Genomic DNA, 22,304 nt, shown 5'->3' on the forward strand with positions numbered 1-22,304 from the left:
AAAGATTCTTTTCTCTTGTCTGAAGCAGAAAAAAATGGGAAAGGCTGGAGGGTTAGGTGGTGGATGGGAGGAACATAGAGTGATAAAATATGTTAAAAACTTCCTTAACAAGAATTTTTCCCAAATATTTGTCTTTCATCCATATTGAAGTTTTTGCAGTTTGGAAGTCTCCAAATTATGGCTTAATTGCTCTCTGCTTTCTTCCTCTTCCTTTCATTCTTGAGAACCCCAAAGGAAGAAAAATACCGAGTTAGCATAATGACAGTATTAAAACACATCAATTTAGATATAAATAGATGTTGATGATAGATAGAGATAGATATACATATAGATATAGTTGTAGATAGAGATATAGATATATGATAGAATAACAATTCTGGAAAAATACTAAAAGTTGGTAAATCTGGATATCTGGGTGGGGTTACACTGGAGTTCTATGTATTGTTTTTTGTATTATTTTTGCAAATTTCCTGTATGTTTGAACTTATTTCAAAATAAAAAGTTACAAAACTACATCAATTACTAACACCTTCAGCATTTGCTAACACTTTCATATCTTGGAAGCAAAACCACTAGTATGAAGCAATCAAAAAACTCAGCTATCTCGCATAAACTCCCCCTGAGAATTCACTCTCTCCCACGTTTATTGACAAAATCTGACTTTCAAGAAAGATGGTGTTTTGGTTTGCTAAAGCTGCTAAAATGCAATATATCGGTAATGTGTTGGCTTTTCCTATGGGGATTTATTAGTTTACAAATTTACACTTCTAAGGCTGTGAAAATATCCCAATTAAGGCATCAACGGGACAATACCTTCTCTGAAGAAAGGTCACTGGCATGCGGGGCTACTCTGTCAGATGACAGCAAGGCACATGGGGGTGTCTGCTTGTCCTTCTCTCCTGGGATTCGTTGCTTTCAGCTCCTGATTCCAGTGGCCTCCTCTCTGAGATTCTGTGGCTCCTCTCTTAGCATCTCCAGGGCTTTTCTCTCTCAGCTCCTCCAGGGGCTTTTTCTCTAAGCTGGCTCCACACTTCTCTGGGTGTTTCTCTCTAAGCTCTCCAGGTTTTTCTGTCTTTTATCCTAATAAAGGATTCCCTTAAAGGAGTAAGACCCACCTTGAATAGCTGGGTCACATCTCAATTGAAGCAACCTAATCAAAAGGTTCCACCCACAATAGGTCTGCACTCACAGGAATAGATTAAAAGAACATGGCCTTTTCTGCGGTACATAACAGCTTCAAGCCAGCACAGATAGTTAGGACTACTAATTCCCTGCCCCCACTCCTATGACTGAGCTTTCTGAACTCATCTGTGTACAACTTCCTTTCCATATAGGTAACCTAAGAAATTCTTGGAATTTTTCACCATCAAAAATTACCAGAAAAATAGAATGTGAAACCATAGAAGTGGACTACTTATAATGAACATATTTCCTCTCTTGCACCATCAGTCTTTCTACAGTTTAGCATTCATTGGTGGTAAAGCCCACAGGGTTTGCACACTCCTCAGTCACATGAGGATTGGACAGGAAAAAAAGCTGGTCAGAATTCTAGCTCCAGAAGGATGGCCTTTTAACATTGTCTGGCTGATAGGTCTCTACCCTCTCATACTACATGTCCTGTTTGTGTAGGGGTGTGTGTGTGTGTGTGTGTGTGTGTTTACCTCTGATTTGGTTCTGCTCTTCATACCTCTGCACCCGAGTTTGAATGCCCACCTCCTTAGCAGTTTCCTTGCGCCCCAGATGAGGAATTCCTGCTCTAATTGACTCCAAAGTATATGTTCCTGGGATTCAGCCATTCTTAACTGACCCTGCAAATCCCTCCTAGATCTTTCTTCAGAAACTCACTCATGGACGACTTATTCTGATATCAACCATCAAATCCTCTCCCCATGCCCCATCTCTGGGGAAAAGAAAAATTTGCACACCATTGCCTGTGATGTATCATTTCCAAGCCAGGACAATGAACACTCCCTGGGTTTGTTTTTCTCCCATAGGATTTGTGCGTCTGGCTGGAGGGCATGGACCCTGCTCAGGGCGAGTGGAAGTGCATTCTGGAGGAGCCTGGACTCCCGTGTCTGTTCGGAACTTCACGTTGCCCTCTGCCCAGGTCATCTGTGCAGAGATCCAGTGTGGCAAGGCTGTGTCTGTACTGACGGATGCATCCTTCAGGGAGGCTGAAGGTCAGGTCTGGGCGGAAGGATTCCGATGTAAGGGGCAGGAACAAGCGCTCTCGTTCTGCCCCAGATTGTCCTGTCCTGGAGGCACTTGTCACGGCGGTGGGGCCGTTCAGGTTATCTGTTCAGGTGAGACACAACAGGACTCTGACCTGCCCCCACACCCTGTTGGTGTTAGAAAAACACGAGATTTTGCTGAAATCCTGTCTTCTCCTACCAGAGTACACAGAAGTGCGGCTCATGAAAAATGGCACCTCTCCGTGTGAGGGGCAAGTGGAGATGAAAATTTCCGGAGCCTGGAGAGCACTCTGCGCCTCTCGCTGGAATATGGCCAACGCCGATGTCCTTTGCCGTCAGCTCGGCTGTGGAGTCGCCAGCTCCACCCCAGAAGGAGCATACTTCGTCCAGGGAGATGATCGGGTCTGGAAACACCGATTTCACTGCTCAGGGGCTGAGTCCTTTTTGTGGAATTGCCCTTTGACTGCCCTGGGGATGCCTGACTGTAGCCACGGAAACACAGCCTCCGTGATCTGCTCAGGTAAGAGAGAGGTAAGGGCTAACGGTACTCGGGATGCCCCTTGAGTGAAATGCCCGGAAGAGCAGGGAGTGTGCAAAAGCCAGCTTCAGAAATGAGTCATTCTTTGGTGAAAATGTAGCTCTTAGTGTCCACTCATCTGTCAGGTCGGGATCTGGAGTGTTGCACTATTTTTTGAAAAATAAACCTTATTAAAAACATGTAAATATAATTTATACAGAAAAAATGTGTAAATAATAAGCATGTAGCTCCATGAATTATAACATGAACACAGGTCCTGTTACCACAAAGCAGGTTAACAAAGAGCTGCACGCGGAAGCCGCCTGCCCACTCCAGCAATCCTGTGCCCAACTCCTCTCCAAAGGAAGCCACTCTCCTGGACTCGACTGCCATAAAATAGTTTTGCCTGTTTTTGAAGTTTATATAAAGCCATATCCTATGTTCTAACTTGTGTGCAAATCCTTTGACTCAATATTTTTGCCGTTTTTTTTAATTTAATCTAAAATCCTGCAGTATGTTCTCTGTTGTGTTTAACGTCTTTGATTCAATTTTATGTTTTTGATTCATCTATATTGTTGTTTATAGCAGTGCTTCATTCATTATTATGGCAGTAAAGTATTCCACTGAATGACCACATGATGATATATTGATTCATTCAACTGATAGAAATTTGAGTTATTTCCAGTTCTTGACTATTACAAATAATGATGCTACAAATAATTGTGATAATCACTTTTGGATCAAATATGTATTATCTATTTTGCAGGTTTAACCCATGGCTTTTTGTTTTCACTCTCTTTGCAGTTTTTTGATTAGTGGATTCTTAATTTCAATGAAGTACAGTTTATCAGCTTTTTCCTGCCCCTTTAGTGCTTATGTCCTTTTTAAGAGAACTTCACCTACCATCAGATCCTGAAGTTGTTTTCCCACAGTATTTTACAGAAGTTTAATTATTTTTCTTTTCCATATAATTTTATAAACCTTGTGGAATTTATATTTGTGTATGGTGTGAGATAGGGATCAAGTTTTATATTTTTGTATGGGTATCCACATAAAAGGACACAGGATCCCTTGCTAAAAAGACTTCTCCCCACTGGAGTGTCACCTCTGTCATAAACAGTCTATGCATGTCTGAGCTTTATCTGGATTCCCCGTATTCTGTCCGTAATATCATTTGTCTCTCCTTGCATCAATGCCACACTTCCTTAATTATAGTAACTTTATAGTGAGACTTGATATGTAGTGAAGTAACTCCTCTCATTTTGTCACTTTTCTTCCTGAGTGTATTGGCCATTCTTGGTCAATAAATTTTAGAATCAATTTGCTGTTTTTCACCAAAAAAAAAAAAAGCATGATGGTATTTTGATTAAAATTGGTTTATAATCTATACATGAATTTGGAGATTGAGTGTCCAATTCATTCACAAGGTATATCCCTCCATTAGTTTAGGTTTTCTTTAATTTTTCTCATAGGTCTTGGACACCTTCAGCTAAGTTTTCTTCTAGGTGATTTATGTTTTTGGTGGTACCTTCAATATAGCTTTTACTTTTTTTTTTACTATTTGTTTATATTACTTAAGAATAAAATTTATTTTTGTGTATATGTTGTATATTGAGTTTGTATCTAATGATGTTACTAAATTGACTTCTCATAATCTAACTGCAGGTTCTTTTGGTTTTTCTGCATTCATGCATTTTCTGTAGCCCTGTCTACAAATACTTATAGTTTTATTCCTTTCTTTCCAATTCTTATAATTTTTTTCTTTTTCCTGCCTTATTGAACTGATTTTGATCGCTAGTTAAATGTTGAATAAGAATAGTGATAGCAAATATCATTGTTATCATCCTCATCTTAGGGCAACATCTTTCAACATTCCACCACTGTTTTAGTTTGTTCAAGCTGACAAAAAGCAATATACCAAGGCGGGGAAAGATGGCGGACTGGTGAGCTGTATGTTTTAGTTACTCCTCCAGGAAAGTAGGTAGAAAGCCAGGAACTGCATGGACTGGACACCACAGAGCAATCTGACTTTGGGCATACTTCATACAACAGTCATGAAAATGTGGAACTGCTGAGATCAGCGAAATCTGTAAGTTTTTGCAGCCAGGGGACCCGCACCCTCCCTGCCACGCTCAGCCCTGTGGGAGGAGGGGCTGTCATCTCCGGGAAGGAGAAGGGAGAACTGCAGTGGCAGCCCTTATCGGAAACTCATTCTACTGATCCAAACTCCAACCATAGATAGACTGAGACCAGACATCAGAGAATCTGAGAGCAGCCAGCCCAGCAGAGAGGAGACAGACATAGAAAAAAACAGCACAAAAAACTCCAAAATAAAAGCGGAGGATTTTTGGAGTTCTGGTGAACATAGAAAGGAGAAGGGCAGAGCTCAGGCCCTGAGGCTCATATGCAAATCCCAAAGAAAAGTTGATCTCTCTGCCCTGTGGACCTTTCCTTAATGGCCCTAATTGCTTTGTCTCTTAGCATTTCAATAACTCATTAGATCTGTGAGGATGGCCCCTTTTTTTTTTTAATCCTTTTTTCTTTTTCTAAAACAATTACTCTAAGAAGCCCAATACAGAAAGCTTCAAAGACTTGCAATTTGGGCAGGTCAAGACAAGAGCAGAATTAAGAGAGCTCTGAGACAAAAGGCAATAATCCAGTGGCTGAGAAAATTCACTAAACACCACAACTTCCCAAGAAAAGGGGGGTGTCCGCTCACAGCCATCATCTTGGTGGACAGGAAACACTCCTGCCCATTGCCAGCCCCATAGCCCAGAGCTGCCCCAGACAACCCAGTGTGATGGAAGTGCTTCAAATAACAGGCACACATCACAAAACTGGGCATGGACATTAGCCTTCCCTGCAACCTCAGCTGATTGTCCCAGAGTTGGGAAGGTGGAGCAGTGTGAATTAACAAAGCCCCATTCAGCCATCATTTCAGCAGACTGGGAGCCTCCCTACACAGCCCAGCAGCCCAGAACTGCCCGGGGGGATATCACTCACCTGTGAATAGCACAGTCATCCCTCAACAGAGGACCAGAGGGTACACGGCCTGGAAGAGGGACCTACTTGCAAGTCTCAGGAGCCATACGCCAATACCAAGGACTTGTCGGTCAGTGGCAGAGACAAACTGTGGCAGGACTGAACTGAAGGATTAGACTATTGCAGCAGCTTTAAAACTCCAGGATCACCAGGGAGATTTGATTGTTAGAGCCACCCACCCCCGACTGCCCAGAAACACGCCCCATATACAGGGCGGGCAACACCAACTACACACGCAAGCTTGGTGCACCAATTGGACCCCACAAGACTCACTCCCCCACTCACCACAAAGGCTAAGCAGGGGAAAACTGGCTTGTGGAGAACAGGGGGCTCGTGGACGCCACCTGCTGGTTAGTTAGAGAAAGTGTACTCCACGAAGCTATAGATCTGATAAATTAGAGATAAGGACTTCAATTGGTCTACAAATCCTAAAAGAACCCTATCAAGTTCAGCAAATGCCAAAAGGCCAGAAACAACAGAAAATTATAAAGCATATGAAAAAAACCAGACGATATGGATAACCCAAGCCCAAGCACCCAAATCAAAAGATCAGAAGAGACACAGCACATAGAGCAGCTACTCAAAGAACTAAAGATGAACAATGAGACCATAGTATGGGATACAAAGGATATCAAGAAGACCCTAGAAGAGCATAAACAAGACATTGCAAGACTAAATAAAAAAATGGATGATCTTATGGAAATTAAAGAAACTGTTGACCAAATTAAAAAGATTCTGGACACTCATAGTACAAGACTAGAGGAAGTTGAACAATGAATCAGTGACCTGGAAGATGACAGAATGGAAAATGAAAGCATAAAAGAAAGAATGGGGAAAAAAATTGAAAAAATCGAAATGGACCTCAGGGATATGATAGATAATATGAAACGTCCGAATATAAGACTTATTGGTGTTCCAGAAGGGGAAGAAAAGGGTAAAGGTCTAAGAAGAGTATTCAAAGAAATTGTTGGGGAAAACTTCCCAAATCTTCTAAACAACATAAATACACAAATCATAAATGTTCAGCGAACTCCAAATAGAATAAATCCAAATAAACCCACTCCGAGACATATTCTGATCACACTGTCAAACATGGAAGAGAAGGAGCAAGTTCTGAAAGCAGCAAGAGAAAAGCAATTAACCACATACAAAGGAAACAGCATAAGACTAAGTAGTGACTACTCAGCAGCCACCATGGAGGCAAGAAGGCAGTGGCACGATATATTTAAAATTCTGAGTGAGAAAAATTTCCAACCAAGAATACTTTATCCAGCAAAGCTCTCCTTCAAATTTGAGGGAGAGCTTAAATTTTTCACAGACAAACAAATGCTGAGAGAATTTGCTAACAAGAGACCTGCCCTACTGGAGATACTAAAGGGAGCCCTACACACAGAGAAACAAAGAAAGGACAGAGAGACTTGGAGAAAGGTTCAGTACTAAAGAGATTCGGTATGGGTACAATAAAGGTTATGAATAGAGAGAAGGGAAAAATATATATGACAAACATAAACCAAAGGATAATATGGCTGATTCAAGAAATGCCTTCACGGTTATAACGTTGAATGTAAATGGATTAAACTCCCCAATCAAAAGATATAGATTCGCAGAATGGATCAAAAAAATGAACCATCAATATGTTGCATACAAGAGACTCATCTTAGACACAGGGACACAAAGAAATTGAAAGTGAAAGGATGGGAAAAAATATTTCATGCAAGCTACAGCCAAAAGAAAGCAGGTGTAGCAATATTAATCTCAGATAAAATAGACTTTAAATGCAGGGATGTTAAGAGAGACAAAGAAGGCCACTACATACTAATAAAAGGGGCAATTCAACAAGAAGAAACAACAATCATAAATGTCTATACACCCAATCAAGGTGCCACAAAATACATGAGAGAAACACTGGCAAACTAAAGGAAGCAATTGATGTTTCCACAATAATTGTGGGAGACTTCAACACATCACTCTCTCCTATAAATAGATCAACCAGACAGAAGACCAATAAGGAAATTGAAAACCTAAACAATCTGATAGATGAATTAGATTTAACAGACATATACAGGACATTACATCCCAAATCACCAGGATACACATACTTTTCTAGTGCTCACGGAACATTTTCCAGAATAGATCATATGCTGGGACATAAAACAAGCCTCAATAAATTTAAAAAGATTGAAATTATTCAAAGCACATTCTCTGACCACAGTGGAATACAATTAGAAGTCAATAACCATCAGAGACTTAGAAAATTCACAAATACCTGGAGGTTAAACAACACACTCCTAAACAATCAGTGGGTTAAAGAAGAAATAGCAAGAGAAATTGCTAAATATATAGAGACGAATGAAAATGAGAACACAACATACCAAAACCTATGGGATGCAGCAAAACCAGTGCTGAGGGGGAAATTTATAGCACTAAATGCATATATTAAAAAGGAAGAAAGAGCCAAAATCAAAGAACTAATGGATCAACTGAAGAAGCTATAAAATTAAAGCAAACCAATCTAAACCAAGTAGAAGAAAAGAAATAACAAGGATTAAAGCAGAAATAAATGACATAGAGAACAAAAAAACAATAGAGAGGATAAATATCACCAAAAGTTGGTTCTTTGAGAAGATCAACAAGATTGACAAGCCCCTAGCTAGAATGACAAAATCAAAAAGAGAGAAGACCCATATAAACAAAATAATGAATGAAAAAGGTGATATAACTGCAGATCCTGAAGAAATTAAAAAAATTATAAGAGGATACTATGAACAACTGTATGGCAACAAACTGGAAAATGTAGAGGAAATGGACAATTTCCTGGAAACATATAAACAACCTACACTGACCAGAGAAGAAATAGAAGACCTCAATCAACCCATCACAAGCAAAGAGATCCAATCAGTCATCAAAAATCTTCCCACAAATAAATGCCCAGGGCCAGATAGCTTCACAGGGGAATTCTACCAAACTTTCCAGAAAGAACTGACACCAATCTTACTCAAACTCTTTCAAAACATTGAAGAAAATGGAACACTACCTAACTCATTTTATGAAGCTAACATCAATTTAATACCAAAACCAGCCAAAGATGCTACAAAAAAGGAAAACTACCGGCCAATCTCCCTAATGAATATAGATGCAAAAATCCTCAACAAAATACGTGCAAATCGAATCCAAAGACACATTAAAAAAATCATACACCATGACCAAGTGGGGTTCCTTCCAGGCATGCAAGGATGGTTCAACATAAGAAAATCAATCAGTGTATTACAGCACATTAAAAATTCGAAAGGGAAAAATCAAATGATCGTCTCAATAGATGCTGAAAAAGCATTTGACAAAATCCAACATCCGTTTTTGATAAAAACACTTCAAAAGGTGGAATTGAAGGAAACTTCCTCAATATGATAAAGAGCATATATGAAAAACCCACAGCCAGCATAGTACTCAATGGTGAGAGACTGAAAGCCTTCCCTCTAAGATCAGGAACAAGACAAGGATGCCCGCTGTCACCACTGTTATTCAACATTGTACTGGAAGTGCTAGCCAGGGCAATCCGGCAAGACAAAGAAATAAAATGCATCCAAATTGGAAAAGAAGAAGTAAAACTGTCATTGTTTGCAGATGATATGATCTTATATCTGGAAAACCCTGAGAAATGGACAATACAGCTACTAGAGCTAATAAACAAATTTAGCAAAGTAGCGGGATACAAGATTAATGCACATAAGTCAGTAATGTTTCTATATGCTAGAAATGAACAAACTGAAGAGACACTCAAGGAAAAGATACCATTTTCAATAGCAACTAAAAAAATCAAGTACCTAGTAATAAACTTAACCAAAGATGTAAAAGACCTATACAAAGAAAACTACATAACTCTATTAAAAGAAATAGAAGGGGACATTAGAAGATGGAAAAATATTCCATGTTCATGGATAGGAAGGCTAAATGTCATTAAGATGTCAATTCTACCCAAACTCATCTACAGATTCAATGCAATCCCAATCAAAATTCCAACAACCTACTTTGCAGACTTGGAAAAGCTAGTTATCAAATTTATTTGGAAAGGGAAGATGCCTCGAATTGCCAAAGACACTCTAAAAAAGAAAAACGAAGTGGGAGGACTTACACTCCCTGACTTTGAAGCTTATTATAAAGCCGCAGTTGCCAAAACAGCATGGTACTGGCACAAAGATAGACATATAGATCAATGGAATCAAATTGAGAATTCAGAGATAGACCCTCAGATCTATGGCCGACTGATCTTTGATATGGCCCTCAAAGTCACTGAACTGAGTCATAATGGTCTATTCAACAAATGGGGCTGGGAGAGTTGGATATCCATATCCAAAAGAATGAAAGAGGACCCCTACCTCACCCCCTACACAAAAATTAACTCAAAATGGACCAAAGATCTCAATATAAAAGAAAGTACCATAAAACTCCTAGAAGATAATGTAGGAAAACATCTTCAAGACCTTGTATTAGGCGGCCACTTCCTAGACTTTACACCCAAAGCACAAGCAACAAAAGAAAAAATAGATAAATGGGAACTCCTCAAGCTTAGAAGTTTCTGCACCTCAAAGGAATTTCTCAAAAAGGTAAAGAGGCAGCCAACTCAATGGGAAAAAATTTTTGGAAACCATGTATCTGACAAAAGACTGATACCTTGCATATATAAAGAAATCCTACAACTCAATGACAATAGTACAGACAGCCCAATTATAAAATGGGCAAAAGATATGAAAAGACAGTTCTCTGACGAGGAAATACAAATGGCCAAGAAACACATGAAAAAATGTTCAGCTTCACTAGCTATTAGAGAGATGCAAATTAAGACCACAATGAGACACCATCTAACACCGATTAGAGTGGCTGCCATTAAACAAACAGGAAACTACAAATGCTGGAGGGGATATGGAGAAATTGGAACTCTTATTCATTGTTGGTGGGACTGTATAATGGTTCAGCCACTCTGGAAGTCAGTCTGGCAGTTCCTTAGAAAGCTAGATATAGATTTACCATTCGATCCAGCGATTGCACGTCTCAGTGTATACCCGGAAGATCGGAAAGCAGTGACATGAACAGATACCTGCACACCAATGTTCATAGCAGCATTATTCACAATTGCCAAGAGATGGAAACAACCCAAATGTCCTTCAACAGATGAGTGGATCAATAAAATGTGGTATATACACACGATGGAATACTATGCGACAGTAAGAAGGAACGATCTCGTGAAACATATGACAACATGGATGAACCTTGAAGACATAATGCTGAGCGAAATAAGCCAGGCACAAAAAGAGAAATATTATATGCTACCACTAATGTGAACTTTGAAAAATGTAAAACAAATGGTTTATAATGTAGAATGTAGGGGAACTAGCAATAGAGAGCAATTAAGGAAGGGGGAACAGCAATCCAAGAAGAACAGATAAGCTATTTAACGTTCTGGGGATGCCCAGGAATGGCTATGGTCTGTTAATTTCTGATGGATATAGTAGGAACAAATTCACAGAAATGTTGCTATATTAGGTAACTTTCTTGGGGTAAAGTAGGAACAGGTTGGAAGTAAAGCAGTTATCTTAGGTTAGTTGTCTTTTTCTTACTCTCTTGTTATGGTCTCTTTGAAATGTTCTTTTATTGTATGTTTTTTTTTTTTTTCCATACAGTTGATTTAAAAAAGAAAAAAAAGGAAAAAAAAAAAAAAAGGAAGAAAATATGTAGTGCCCCCTTGAGGAGCCTGTGGAGAATGCAGGGGTATTGGCCTACCCCACCTTTATGGTTGCTAACATGACCACAGACATAGGGGACTGGTGGTTTGATGGGTTGAGCCCTCTACCATAGGTTTTACCCTTGGGAAGACGGTTGCTGCAAAGGAGAGGCTAGGCCTCCCTATAATTGTGCCTAAGAGTCTCCTCCCGAATGCCTCTTTGTTGCTCAGATGTGGCCCTCTCTCTCTGGCTAAGCCAACTTGAAAGGTGAAATCACTGCCCTCCCCCCTACGTGGGATCAGACACCCAGGGAAGTGAATCTCCCTGGCAACGTGGAATATGACTCCCGGGGAGGAATGTAAACCTGGCATCGTGGGACGGAGAACATCTTCTTGATCAAAAGGGGGATGTGAAAGGAAATGAAATAAGCTTCAGTGACAGAGAGATTCCAAAAGGAGCCGAGAGGTCACTCTGGTGGGCACTCTTGTGCACAATTTAGACAACCCTTTTTAGGTTCTAAAGAATTGGGGTAGCTGGCGATGGATACCTGAAACTATCAAACTACAACCCAGAACCCATGAATCTCGAAGACAATTGTATAAAAATGTAGCTTATGAGGGGTGACAATGGGATTGGGAAAGCCATAAGGACCACACTCCACTTTGTCTAGTTTATGGATGGATGAGTAGAAAAATAGGGGAAGGAAACAAACAAACAAGCAGACAAAGGTACCCAGTGTTCTTTTTTACTTCAATTGCTCTTTTTCACTTTAATTATTATTCTTGTTATTTTTGTGTATGTGCTAATGAAGATGTCAGGGATTGATTTAGGTGATGAATGTACAACTATGTAATGGTACTGTGAACAACTGAATGTACGATTTGTTTTGTATGATTGCGTGGTATGTGAATATATCGCAATAAAATGAAGATTTAAAAAAAAAAAAAAAAAAAGCAATATACCAGAAACGGGTTAGCTTTTACAATGGGGATTTATTTAGTTACAAGCTCAGAGTTCTGAGGTCGTGAAAATGTCTCGCATCAAAAGGCAATGCTTTCTCCCAGAAGAACAGTTCCTGGTGATCCTCAACTCCTCTGCCACATGGCATCTGCTGGTCCTTCTCTCTGGGTTTCATTGCTGTCAGCTCCTGGCTCTTCTCTCTCAGCTTCTCTGTGCTTCTCTGAATTTCATCTTAGCTTCTCTGGGTCTTTTTTCTGTGTCTGCTCTGTCTTTTTCCCTCTTATAAAGGACTCCAGTAAAAAGATTAAGACCCACCCTGAATGAAGTGGGTCACATCTTAAGATTCTACTCACAATGGGTCCATGCCCACAAGAATGGATTATCTTTAAGAACATGATCTTTTCTGGGGGACATACAGCTTCAAGACATCACAACTACTAATTGAGATATTTGTTCCAAGGTTTTTGTATATGGCCCTTATCAGAAAATCCCTCCTATTTCCAATATGCTGAGACATTTTATCATGCACAGGTGTTGAATCTGATCAAATGTTTTTTCCACATCGAACAACATGATTATATGAGTCTTTTCCTAATTTGTTATTGTGGTGAATTTTACATGTTTGTTTTTCAAATATTACATTAATCTTGCATTTCTGGAAAAAATCACTTGGTTTCCTGTTTCTTTTTATACATCTCTGGATTCAATTTGCTAATATTTTTTTTATGAGTTCTGCTTCTATGTGCATTCTTAAATGTACATAATGCATTTAATGTTGGTCTGTAATTCTTCTTTCTAGACAGATTTTGTTATTAAGACTCTGCAGTTTTCATAAAATAGGTGGCAATTTTTCTCTCCTTTTTTATTCTCTGGAAGAGTTTGGTGTTAATTCTTTTTCTGTATATTGTTTAACTTTTTGTTTTTAAATAATTACAAACTTACAGAAAAGTTGCAAGAATCATATAAAGAACTCACAGGCTTCACCCAGATTCATAAATTGTTAACATTTCACATATATACATATTTTATATGCATTGTTGTATTACATATATATGTATCTACATATATATGTATACACATACACATATGTATAAACATACATGTATATTCTTGGGGTTCTTTTTCCCTGAATAATTTGAGAATAGCTTACAAACATCATGTCCCTTTATTCCTAGGTACTTCAGCACTTATTGCATAAGCACAAGGGCATCTGCATATGTAACAACTATATAGTTATCAAATTCAGGAAATTTTAAATTGACACAGTATTATCAGCTATGTACTGTGAAAGCCATCTGGGCCTGGAATTTCTTTGCTTTTTGTTTGGTTGGTTGGTTGGTTTGGTTTGCTGTTGTTGAAAGTTTTTTGTTACAAATTTAACATCTTTAACAAATTTAGGACTTTTCAGATCCTCTATTATTTCTTATGTCACTTTTACTAGGTGGTGTTTTTTCAATGACTTTGTCCATTTCAGCTAAGTATACAAAAGTATTGGCAAAATACTTTTTACAGTATGCTTTTATTATCATTTTAATGCCTGTAGGCTCTGTGATAATACACCCTTTTTTCCTTTTCTGGTGATGGCATTTATCCTTATTTTTTTTCCTTCTCCTAATCAATCATGCTAAGAGAGTATCAATTTTATGTCTTTTATATAATTTTGCTTAGTTTATTTTTTTTCTATTGTATATTTGCCTTTTGTATCATTGAATTTTATGATTATCATTATTATTTCTTTAAACTTCTTTCTTTGGTTTGGTTTGATGTTCTGTTATCTTCCAGATATGAATACTTTGAATACTTATATCATTGATTTTCAGACTTTATTTTTATTATATCCATTTAGGCTATAAATTTGACTCTAGCCACAGATTTGGCTATATTATATGTTTTGGTTTGTCATATATTTATTATCGTTCAGATAAAAAGTCATTCTAATTTCCCTTATTTTACTTAGAATTTTATTTCTTAATTTGCAAACAATTGAAAAAATTTAGCTATTGTTTTGTTATTAATTTTTAGCTCAATTACACTGTAGACAGAGAAACTACTCTATGTGATATCAACTGTTTGAAATAAATTGACATTAGTTTATGGCTCAGCATATGGTATCTTTTGATAAATGTTCCATGTGCACTTGAAAATGTGTTTCTTATATTTCTTGTCTGCAAGGTTTTATATATATATATATACCAAATTGTTAAACATGTTATTCATCTGTTCCATATATCTACTCATTTATGTCTGTATTTCTTTCCGTCAATTATTGACAGAGGTGTGTTAAAATTTCTAAATATAATTGTCTATGTCTCATTTATGTTTTCTCAGTTTTTGCCTCATGCATTTCAAAGTTTGTTTTATGTTATAAATTGTTTTATCTTCCCATGAGATTATCCCTGTTATAAATACAAAATATCCCTCTTTATCTCTAGTAACTTTTTTCTGTAAATTCTACCTGGTATGATATTGGCATTGCCACATCAAATTTCTTTGCATGGCATTTCTTTTTCCGTCATTTCATATTCGGACCTTTCTGTATCCTAAAATCCATGGTGTGCCTCTTATAAGTAGTAGATGCAGTATTACCTTCCCTGCATTCTGTTGCTTGCACACTGCTCACTAAGGTTAGCCCAGATTCAGGGAAGAAGGCATGGGTCCCACCACATGACGGATGTGCATGGGCTTAAATACCACCACATGTGTGTTAAACTGTCCCACTGTGAGAGTAGATTTTCCAATTTCCATTTTTAGTTCTGCCAATTGTGATTTAGTATATGTGAATGTTAGAACTTTTCACCACAGATCTTATGCCCCTTCCTATATTTTCCATTCTTTTGTCTTTCTGTGCTTTATTTTATGAATTTTCTTCTGATTTTTCAGTTTAAGTGTTTCTATCTTGTGCTGATCTAATGTGCCATTGCACTCATCCTTTGAGCCATTAATTTCAGTTATTGACTTATTCAGGTTAAGAATGTCGATGTGATTATCATTTCTCTGCCAGAATACCCACTATGTCATTTAATTCCTTGAACATTTTACTCATGGTTATTAAAATCCCTGTCTGTTAACTCCAATAGCAGATGTCCTGTGACTTTCTTTCTAATTTCTCTTTTTCCCTCTCAGTTTTTGATCAAATCTCTTCTTTTACATGTCTGAGTTTTGTTTTGTTTTGTTTTGTTTTTTGACAGAAATTATAGAACACTTCAGAAAGGATTTAATTTTGCTTCTTCCAGGCACTTGATTTAAGGGCAGATCATCTTATTTAAAGGGAATTGAAAGGAATAGAAGCTGGGCAACCACCCTTATGAGGAATGGTTACTCTTAGTTCTATGATGAAAGTTTTCTGGTTGCTTAATAAAGATCCTCAATCTTGGCAGACCCTGAATTATAATTTGTGCTCTAGCAGCCTTGTGAGTCTGACAAAACCTCTGTTGAGCTTTTCAGTTCCTCAGTGTTCCGGTTTGCTAAAGCTGCTGGAATGCAACATACCAGATATGGATTTGCTTTTATAAATGGGATTTATTAGGTTACAAATTTACAGTTCTGGCCATTAAAGTGTCCAAACGAAGGCATCAACAAGAGGATACCTTCACTGAAGAAAGGCTGATGGTGTCCAGAACACCTCTGTCAGCTGGGAAGGCACGTGGCTGGTGTCTGCTGGTCCTTCGCTCGCAGGTTGCATTGCTTTCAGCTTCTGGTTTCCATGGTTTTCTCTTTAAGCATCTGGGGGTCCTCTCTTGGCTTCTCCAGGGCAAACTCTGGGCTTCATCTCTTAGCTTAGTATCTCCAAACGTCTTTCTGTCAGCATATCCAAGCAATTGAGTCTCTATTGGCCCCTGAGCTCTCTTAATGACACCAGGAAACTAATTAAGACACATCTTTGAATGGGTGGGGTCACATCTCTATGAAGATAATCTAATTAAAAGTTCCCACCTATGATTGGGTGGGTCACATCTCCATGGAAACAGCCTAATCAAAAGATCTAACCCACAAAAAGTCTGCACCCACAAGATTGGATTAAAAGAGCATGACTTTTCTGGGTTACCTAACATCAAACCAGCACACTCGGGTATTGCCTTTGATTTGGCAATGCCTCCAGAGGGAAAGGGCTCACCTCTGGCCTTCAGTTCTCTCTGAGAGCTTTGTAGTTCTACAGTGCTTCCAAACAGTATTCATATATTCCAGCTTTTCTGAAGTCATTCTCAGTGCAATGGTGTTTTAAAACAGGTAGGTTCACCACTGCCAGAAAAGAATTCTCCATAAAGGTGACCTCTGAAGTTATGATAACACAACTCCCATGTTACAGCTTTCATCTCAGACTCCTTCACTAGATAATTATTTAGTCTAATTGAATTTCCTGTCTTCGAGCCCTGCTAAACCTCTGGTTGTGTTGTTTATCCAGGAAACCAGACCCAGATATTGCCTGGGTGCAATGATTCCACATCTGATCCTGCAGGCTCTGCAGACTCAGAAGAGAGAGATGCCAACTGCTCAGGTGAGGGGTCCCCGGGACAAGGAAGCCCTTCCCATCATGTATAAAGGCCCCCATTGACCTGACTCTCTCCCCTTAGAGAGCAACCAGCTCCGCCTGGTGGACGGGGGCAGTCGCTGTGCCGGGAGAGTGGAGGTCCTTCACCAGGGCTCCTGGGGCACCATCTGTGACGACGACTGGGACCTGAACGATGCCCACGTGGTGTGCAGACAGCTGGACTGTGGAGTGGCTGTCAGTGCCACCGTCTCTGCTCCCTTTGGGGTGGGATCAGGGCCCATCTGGCTGGACGACCTGAACTGCACAGGAAAGGAGTCCCACCTGTGGAAGTGCCCTTCCCGGGGCTGGGGGCAGCACAACTGCAAACACAAAGAGGACGCAGGTGTTATCTGCTCAGGTCTGCACTCCACCTTGCCCACATAGTGGGTCAGTTTCAAAAGGGTTGGGGTCCAGGCCCATGGGGAGCACGAGCTGAATGGCCCACAGGGGAGGGGGGCTTCTCATCACAGTTCCAGTTTTTCACATAGACATGAAGGGTGGATTTCTTCTTTTAGGGATTTCATCAAACAAGATAGATTTTCCTAGTGTTTCCAAATAAAAGTAAAACTCCCACTTCAGACAAAGTAAAAAGTAATGATAATAAGGAAGAGAAATTACTTGCAAATACCCTTGCACACCATGTATACAGCAGAGCGTCTCCCAGAGCCTGAGGCAGTAACTGGAGAGCTGCTTCACCCCACTTCAGTTCCAGTCTCTATAATGAGAGACAGCAGGGCACACGCTGCAGTGCCTGAGACAAGTGGGCGATGGCCTGGTAGGGAAGGATCAGAGCTTTTAGGGCCCAGTGCTACAGGCCACATTCCCTAATTCTCTCCGTCTTCACTTTCAGAGTTCCTGGCCCTCAGGCTGGTGAGTGATGACTACGACTGTGCTGGGTGGCTGGAGGTTTTCTACAACGGGACGTGGGGCAGTGTCTGCAGCAGCCCAATGGAGCCCAACACCCTGGCTGTGATCTGCAGACAGTTGGGCTGTGGGGAGATGGGGGATCTCAATATTTCTGCTAGCATCAGGAAGGTTTCTCAGCCCCACTGGGTGGATGGAATCCAGTGTCGGAAAGGTGACACCACCCTCTGGCAATGTGTTTCTGATGCCTGGGACAAAAGCTCATGCTCTCCAAAAGAAGCAGCTCACATCATTTGTGCAGGTGACTCTTTTCTCTGAACTTGGGTAGTCTGAACCATCTTTCTATGTGTTTTTCATGTGCATTTATGTTTCAGTTGTATGGTTTAAATTTCACATTGAGTCTACAAAATGCATCTATCCATAGAGAATGTCAAATCTTTTACCCCCAGATCCAACATTTTCTGAGAAACAAGAAAAGGATATTCAGGTCAGAGATTGAGTAAAAAAAAAACCTGAGAATTGAAAAGACAACTTGGGTATCTCAAACTTATTCTGTGGTAGAGACTTCAACTGCATTCACTGGAGCTTATTGCTCAAATAAGGATGATAGAGATGGACCCTAACTTATAATGAGCATTAACTAGGTATTATGCTACGTTTTTCACTAACAGAATCACATTTAATTTTCACAGAAAGCCTGTTAATTTGGTATGATGATTACCATATTTCAGTTGAGGAAACTGAGCTAGCAAAGCTTTAGTGAAAAGCTCAGTCTCTTTGCTAATAAGTGCCACGTATGGAAATCCATTTCCATAAACGCATTCCCCAAGCATTGCCCTTTTCAATCTCTAATGCTCTTTGTGATCATCAGAACACTTTCTAAGTCAGGTGGTCGGCCTGCAGGCCCTGTTATAGGCATAAGGACAGAGTAGAAAGAAGATATGTATAACCATCCTGAAGATTTCAACTTAGTGATAAAGACCCATTGTGCAAATATATGGCTATCTTAGATATTTCTTCCCCATAACAACACTTAATCTCCAGTGTGTCTACAAATTTTTTCATTCCCATCACCTACATTATGCCTGTACTTTCTTGTTTACCTGTTTCGATTTTAAGGTCTATCAATACATACACTCTCTTGCCATGACCCTCAACTCCCTTGTCACCCTTTTCCTCTGTGAAACTCATCCGGCTAAACCATAACCACTGGAAAACTTACCATCTGCACATCCTCCTTGCACCCAAGATGTTGGGCTGGGAAGCAAAAAGTACACAGAACCTATTGGTCTCACTTTAGGTGATGTATAAATCCCCAAAGGAAAGCTGACACTCCTTCACACTCCTACAAGACTTCTCTAGTATGTCTGCTCTCCCACTCTCCAAAACTGATATTCATACCTCCTCTTTTTGCCTCAGACTACCAATAACTTGTCCCACTACCTACTCTTAACTGAATCTGCCTTCCTTTACCCTAAAAGAATAGAAACACTTGTATGGGAACTCCCTCATCTTTCTTTCCCTGTATCTACCCAACCACGGCTCTGTACCTGCACTCTTATCTTTCCCTCTTTGTTTGGTGGTATTCCCACTAGGTCTCTAGATTTCATTCTCTCTGGTTTTCTGAAGAACTTTGATGCTAAATAGGACAGAGTTGGTCACAGTTCTCCTTATTTCCACTCATTTGATTCCTAGGGTTTCCTCAAACTCCACTCTCCTGTTTAGGACCTATTGTTGGCCATGACCAGTCTGTTGATGAACGCTTCAAAGTCATTCTTCATTTCTGTTACAGTGGTTTTGATATCTGGCATTTCCTTTTGATTCTTCCTTCAAGTTTCCAGCTCTCCGCTTACCTTACCTAGCTGTTCCCATGTCACCCATTTCTTCCAATAAGGTCATTAGCATGTTAGTCATAGTTATTTTAAATTCCAGGTCTAATCATCCCCAGATCTCTGCCATATCAGAGTCTGGTTCTAATGTTTTGCTTTGTCTCTTCAGACTGTGATTTTTGCCTTTGCTGTGTCATGTGACTTTTTGTTGAAAGCTGGACCTAATGTATCAGGCAAAAGTAACTCAGGTAAATTTGCCTTTAGTGTGAAACTTTATGTTTTTTGGGTAGGAGTAAGTTTACTGTTTTCTGCAGCTGTGATTTCAGAGACTGAAATTTTCTTCAGTGTCCTTGTTTTTGTCTTCACTGTTCCCTTTGGATTTCCCTAGAGACTCCATCTTAAATAGGGTCTCAGTCTTGCGTTTCTTTCAGCCATAATCCCGTTATTGTACAGGAGCCCCTATTGATGAAGGGATAAGGTACAGGGGGAGGGGAAGGTTTCTATAATCGAATGATTAGGTCTCAGTCTTACAATGAGCTTGTGTTCCTGGGCTGTGACCTTCACAAGTGCTTCTCAGTTTTTTCCCTCCCATTAGGTGTGACAGGAAGACTACAGGTGGCTGGAATTGGGTATTTCCTTTTCCCTATGTTGAAGGCCAGAGAAGACTGGAGTTGGGTATCTGCCTTCTCTCAGGTCATTCAGGATCTGGTAAAACCCAAGTTGGTTAGGCTCTGGTAAAACCGTTTTCCTTGAGAACAGGCTGTTGTTAAGGAGAACAGAGCACATGGGGTTTATTTCAGAATCACTACTTTTCCACTCTCCTTACTTGGAGCAGGAAGGGACTTTTTTATGATCTCCATCCTGAGAAACTGATGCTTCTCCTGGAGGTAAAACTCAGAAGTTTTTATCTCTCCATGTACACTGTCCAGCAATTAGTTAATTATACTTATATGTTCCCAGTCAGCTGTGATCTTCTGAATCTGCCTTTCTTTCCAGTGTTCAGGATGGTGGATTGCCCTGTATTCTCAATTCTCAGGTGGATCTAAGAAGAGTTATTGATCTTCAGTTTGTTGACCTTTTTTTCTTGTTGTCAGAATGAGAGTGGTGATTGGACCAGAAACTGATGTCTACACTTCTGCTGTTTTATTTTTTTCCTGCCTCGCTAACTTCTGTCCTTTATTGGTTCCTCTATCTATGCTCAGCCTTGAAGTATGCACAGACCCTGAAAAGCGGTCCTTGGCAATCACCATCCATGTTCTCTTCTTTTTGACATCCTATTTCCTTTTTATTTTCCTCTTAAGAGACCAACTTCTTGAGAGGTTTCTTGAGAAACCTCTAGTTTTGCTAGAACTAGTGATAAGAAGAACTGTTCATCAAAAAAGCAGATGCCTCGAGAGAGTTATCTGTGTTTCTTCAAGTCAGAAACAGTCCAGCAGAGATTAGAAGATTAAATTTCAGAAATTTTCTACAGGGAAATTCTAATAAAGTACATGGTTATATGGAGATGACATAGAAAGAGTACATAAATTCTGAGATTTTCTAAGAATTAATCTATCCTATTTCTATTTTTCTGTGAAATAAGATATTTTCTTATCATTTCACACATTCTTGGTTTTTCTGTGAATTAATTTATTTCTTCTTTGGTCTTTTTTACTTTAATATATTTTTCAGTATCATTGTCTCTGTGTTATTTTGTCCATTTTGTGTAATTATCTGTATGAATAATCAATATATAACTTAATTTCTAAGTATCTCTTTCTACATATCTATCTTTTGCTGATCCCCTGGGTTTCTAACCATTTTTATATTCTTCTACTTACATTTGCCCTCCCTTTCCTTATGTTTCATCCATTTTTCTTTCTGTCATCATGCTAAAATCATAAAAGCATCTTTTAGCATTTGTTTTACATGCTTAATTTTTTAATTATACAATATGATACATTTTTTTCTCTTAATCTCTTTTACACTTCCCTTTTCTATTCCACAATAATTTTTCTATGACTCAAGGGCCTTTAATAGGAAGAAATTCCTTCTCTACTTCCAATTTATTACATTTTACTTGTTAACTTATAGGGAAATTGAAAGCATTGGTTAATCACAAAGAGTAAACTTGATCCACAATTCTTTTCACAGTTCAGTAATGAAGAAAACAAAGTAGAGCTCACAGTTCCACTTGGAATACCTTTTCTTTCCTTTATTTATTTAGGTTTTTAGTAAATAAAGATTTATTGAACCTTCTATGAGCCAACTAGTATTCTAGGGTCTAAAGAAGTGAATAAGACAAAGTCCTTGCTATAATTGTGTGGTGTGGTCGTGGCTGATTTCAACCAATCAAAATCAAGAAAAAAATAACAGCAATAATTTCAAATGGTTATAATTTTTATGAAAATGAAATTAGGGTGAAATGAGAGAAAGACTATCTGCAAAAGTGGAGCAGAGTTAGTATTGATTTACAGTGGTGGGATACTGGGACTACTGCTCTAAGAAAGTGGTGGGGGTGGGGGGTGTGGGATTGCCGGTGAGATCACCACCAGTGCCTCACGGCACACACTGGTCCTGCTATGGCCCCACCAGCAGCTGCCCTCCCTCAATGCCCAAGACACCACAGGGATCTTGTCTCTTCTCTCAAAGCCCCATAACTAAAGTTCTAGCATC

The 22,304-nt window shown here is 39.3% G+C and overlaps 1 protein-coding gene across 2 annotated transcripts in view; it reads left to right on the top strand.

The window, feature by feature from the left end:
* Positions 1-22,304, top strand: part of LOC119542055 (antigen WC1.1-like) — a 48,721-nt gene that overhangs the window by 20,821 nt on the left and 5,596 nt on the right. For both annotated transcript variants that reach the window (XM_037846542.1, XM_037846543.1), the window contains exons 4-8: positions 1,995-2,303; positions 2,395-2,712; positions 16,831-16,923; positions 17,000-17,314; positions 17,807-18,121. In XM_037846542.1, coding sequence (XP_037702470.1) covers positions 1,995-2,303; positions 2,395-2,712; positions 16,831-16,923; positions 17,000-17,314; positions 17,807-18,121 — 1,350 coding nt within the window. The remainder of the gene's footprint in view (positions 1-1,994; positions 2,304-2,394; positions 2,713-16,830; positions 16,924-16,999; positions 17,315-17,806; positions 18,122-22,304) is intronic.

The sequence above is a fragment of the Choloepus didactylus genome, chromosome 8 (genome assembly GCF_015220235.1).
Source record: "Choloepus didactylus isolate mChoDid1 chromosome 8, mChoDid1.pri, whole genome shotgun sequence".
NCBI lineage: Eukaryota > Metazoa > Chordata > Mammalia > Pilosa > Megalonychidae > Choloepus > Choloepus didactylus.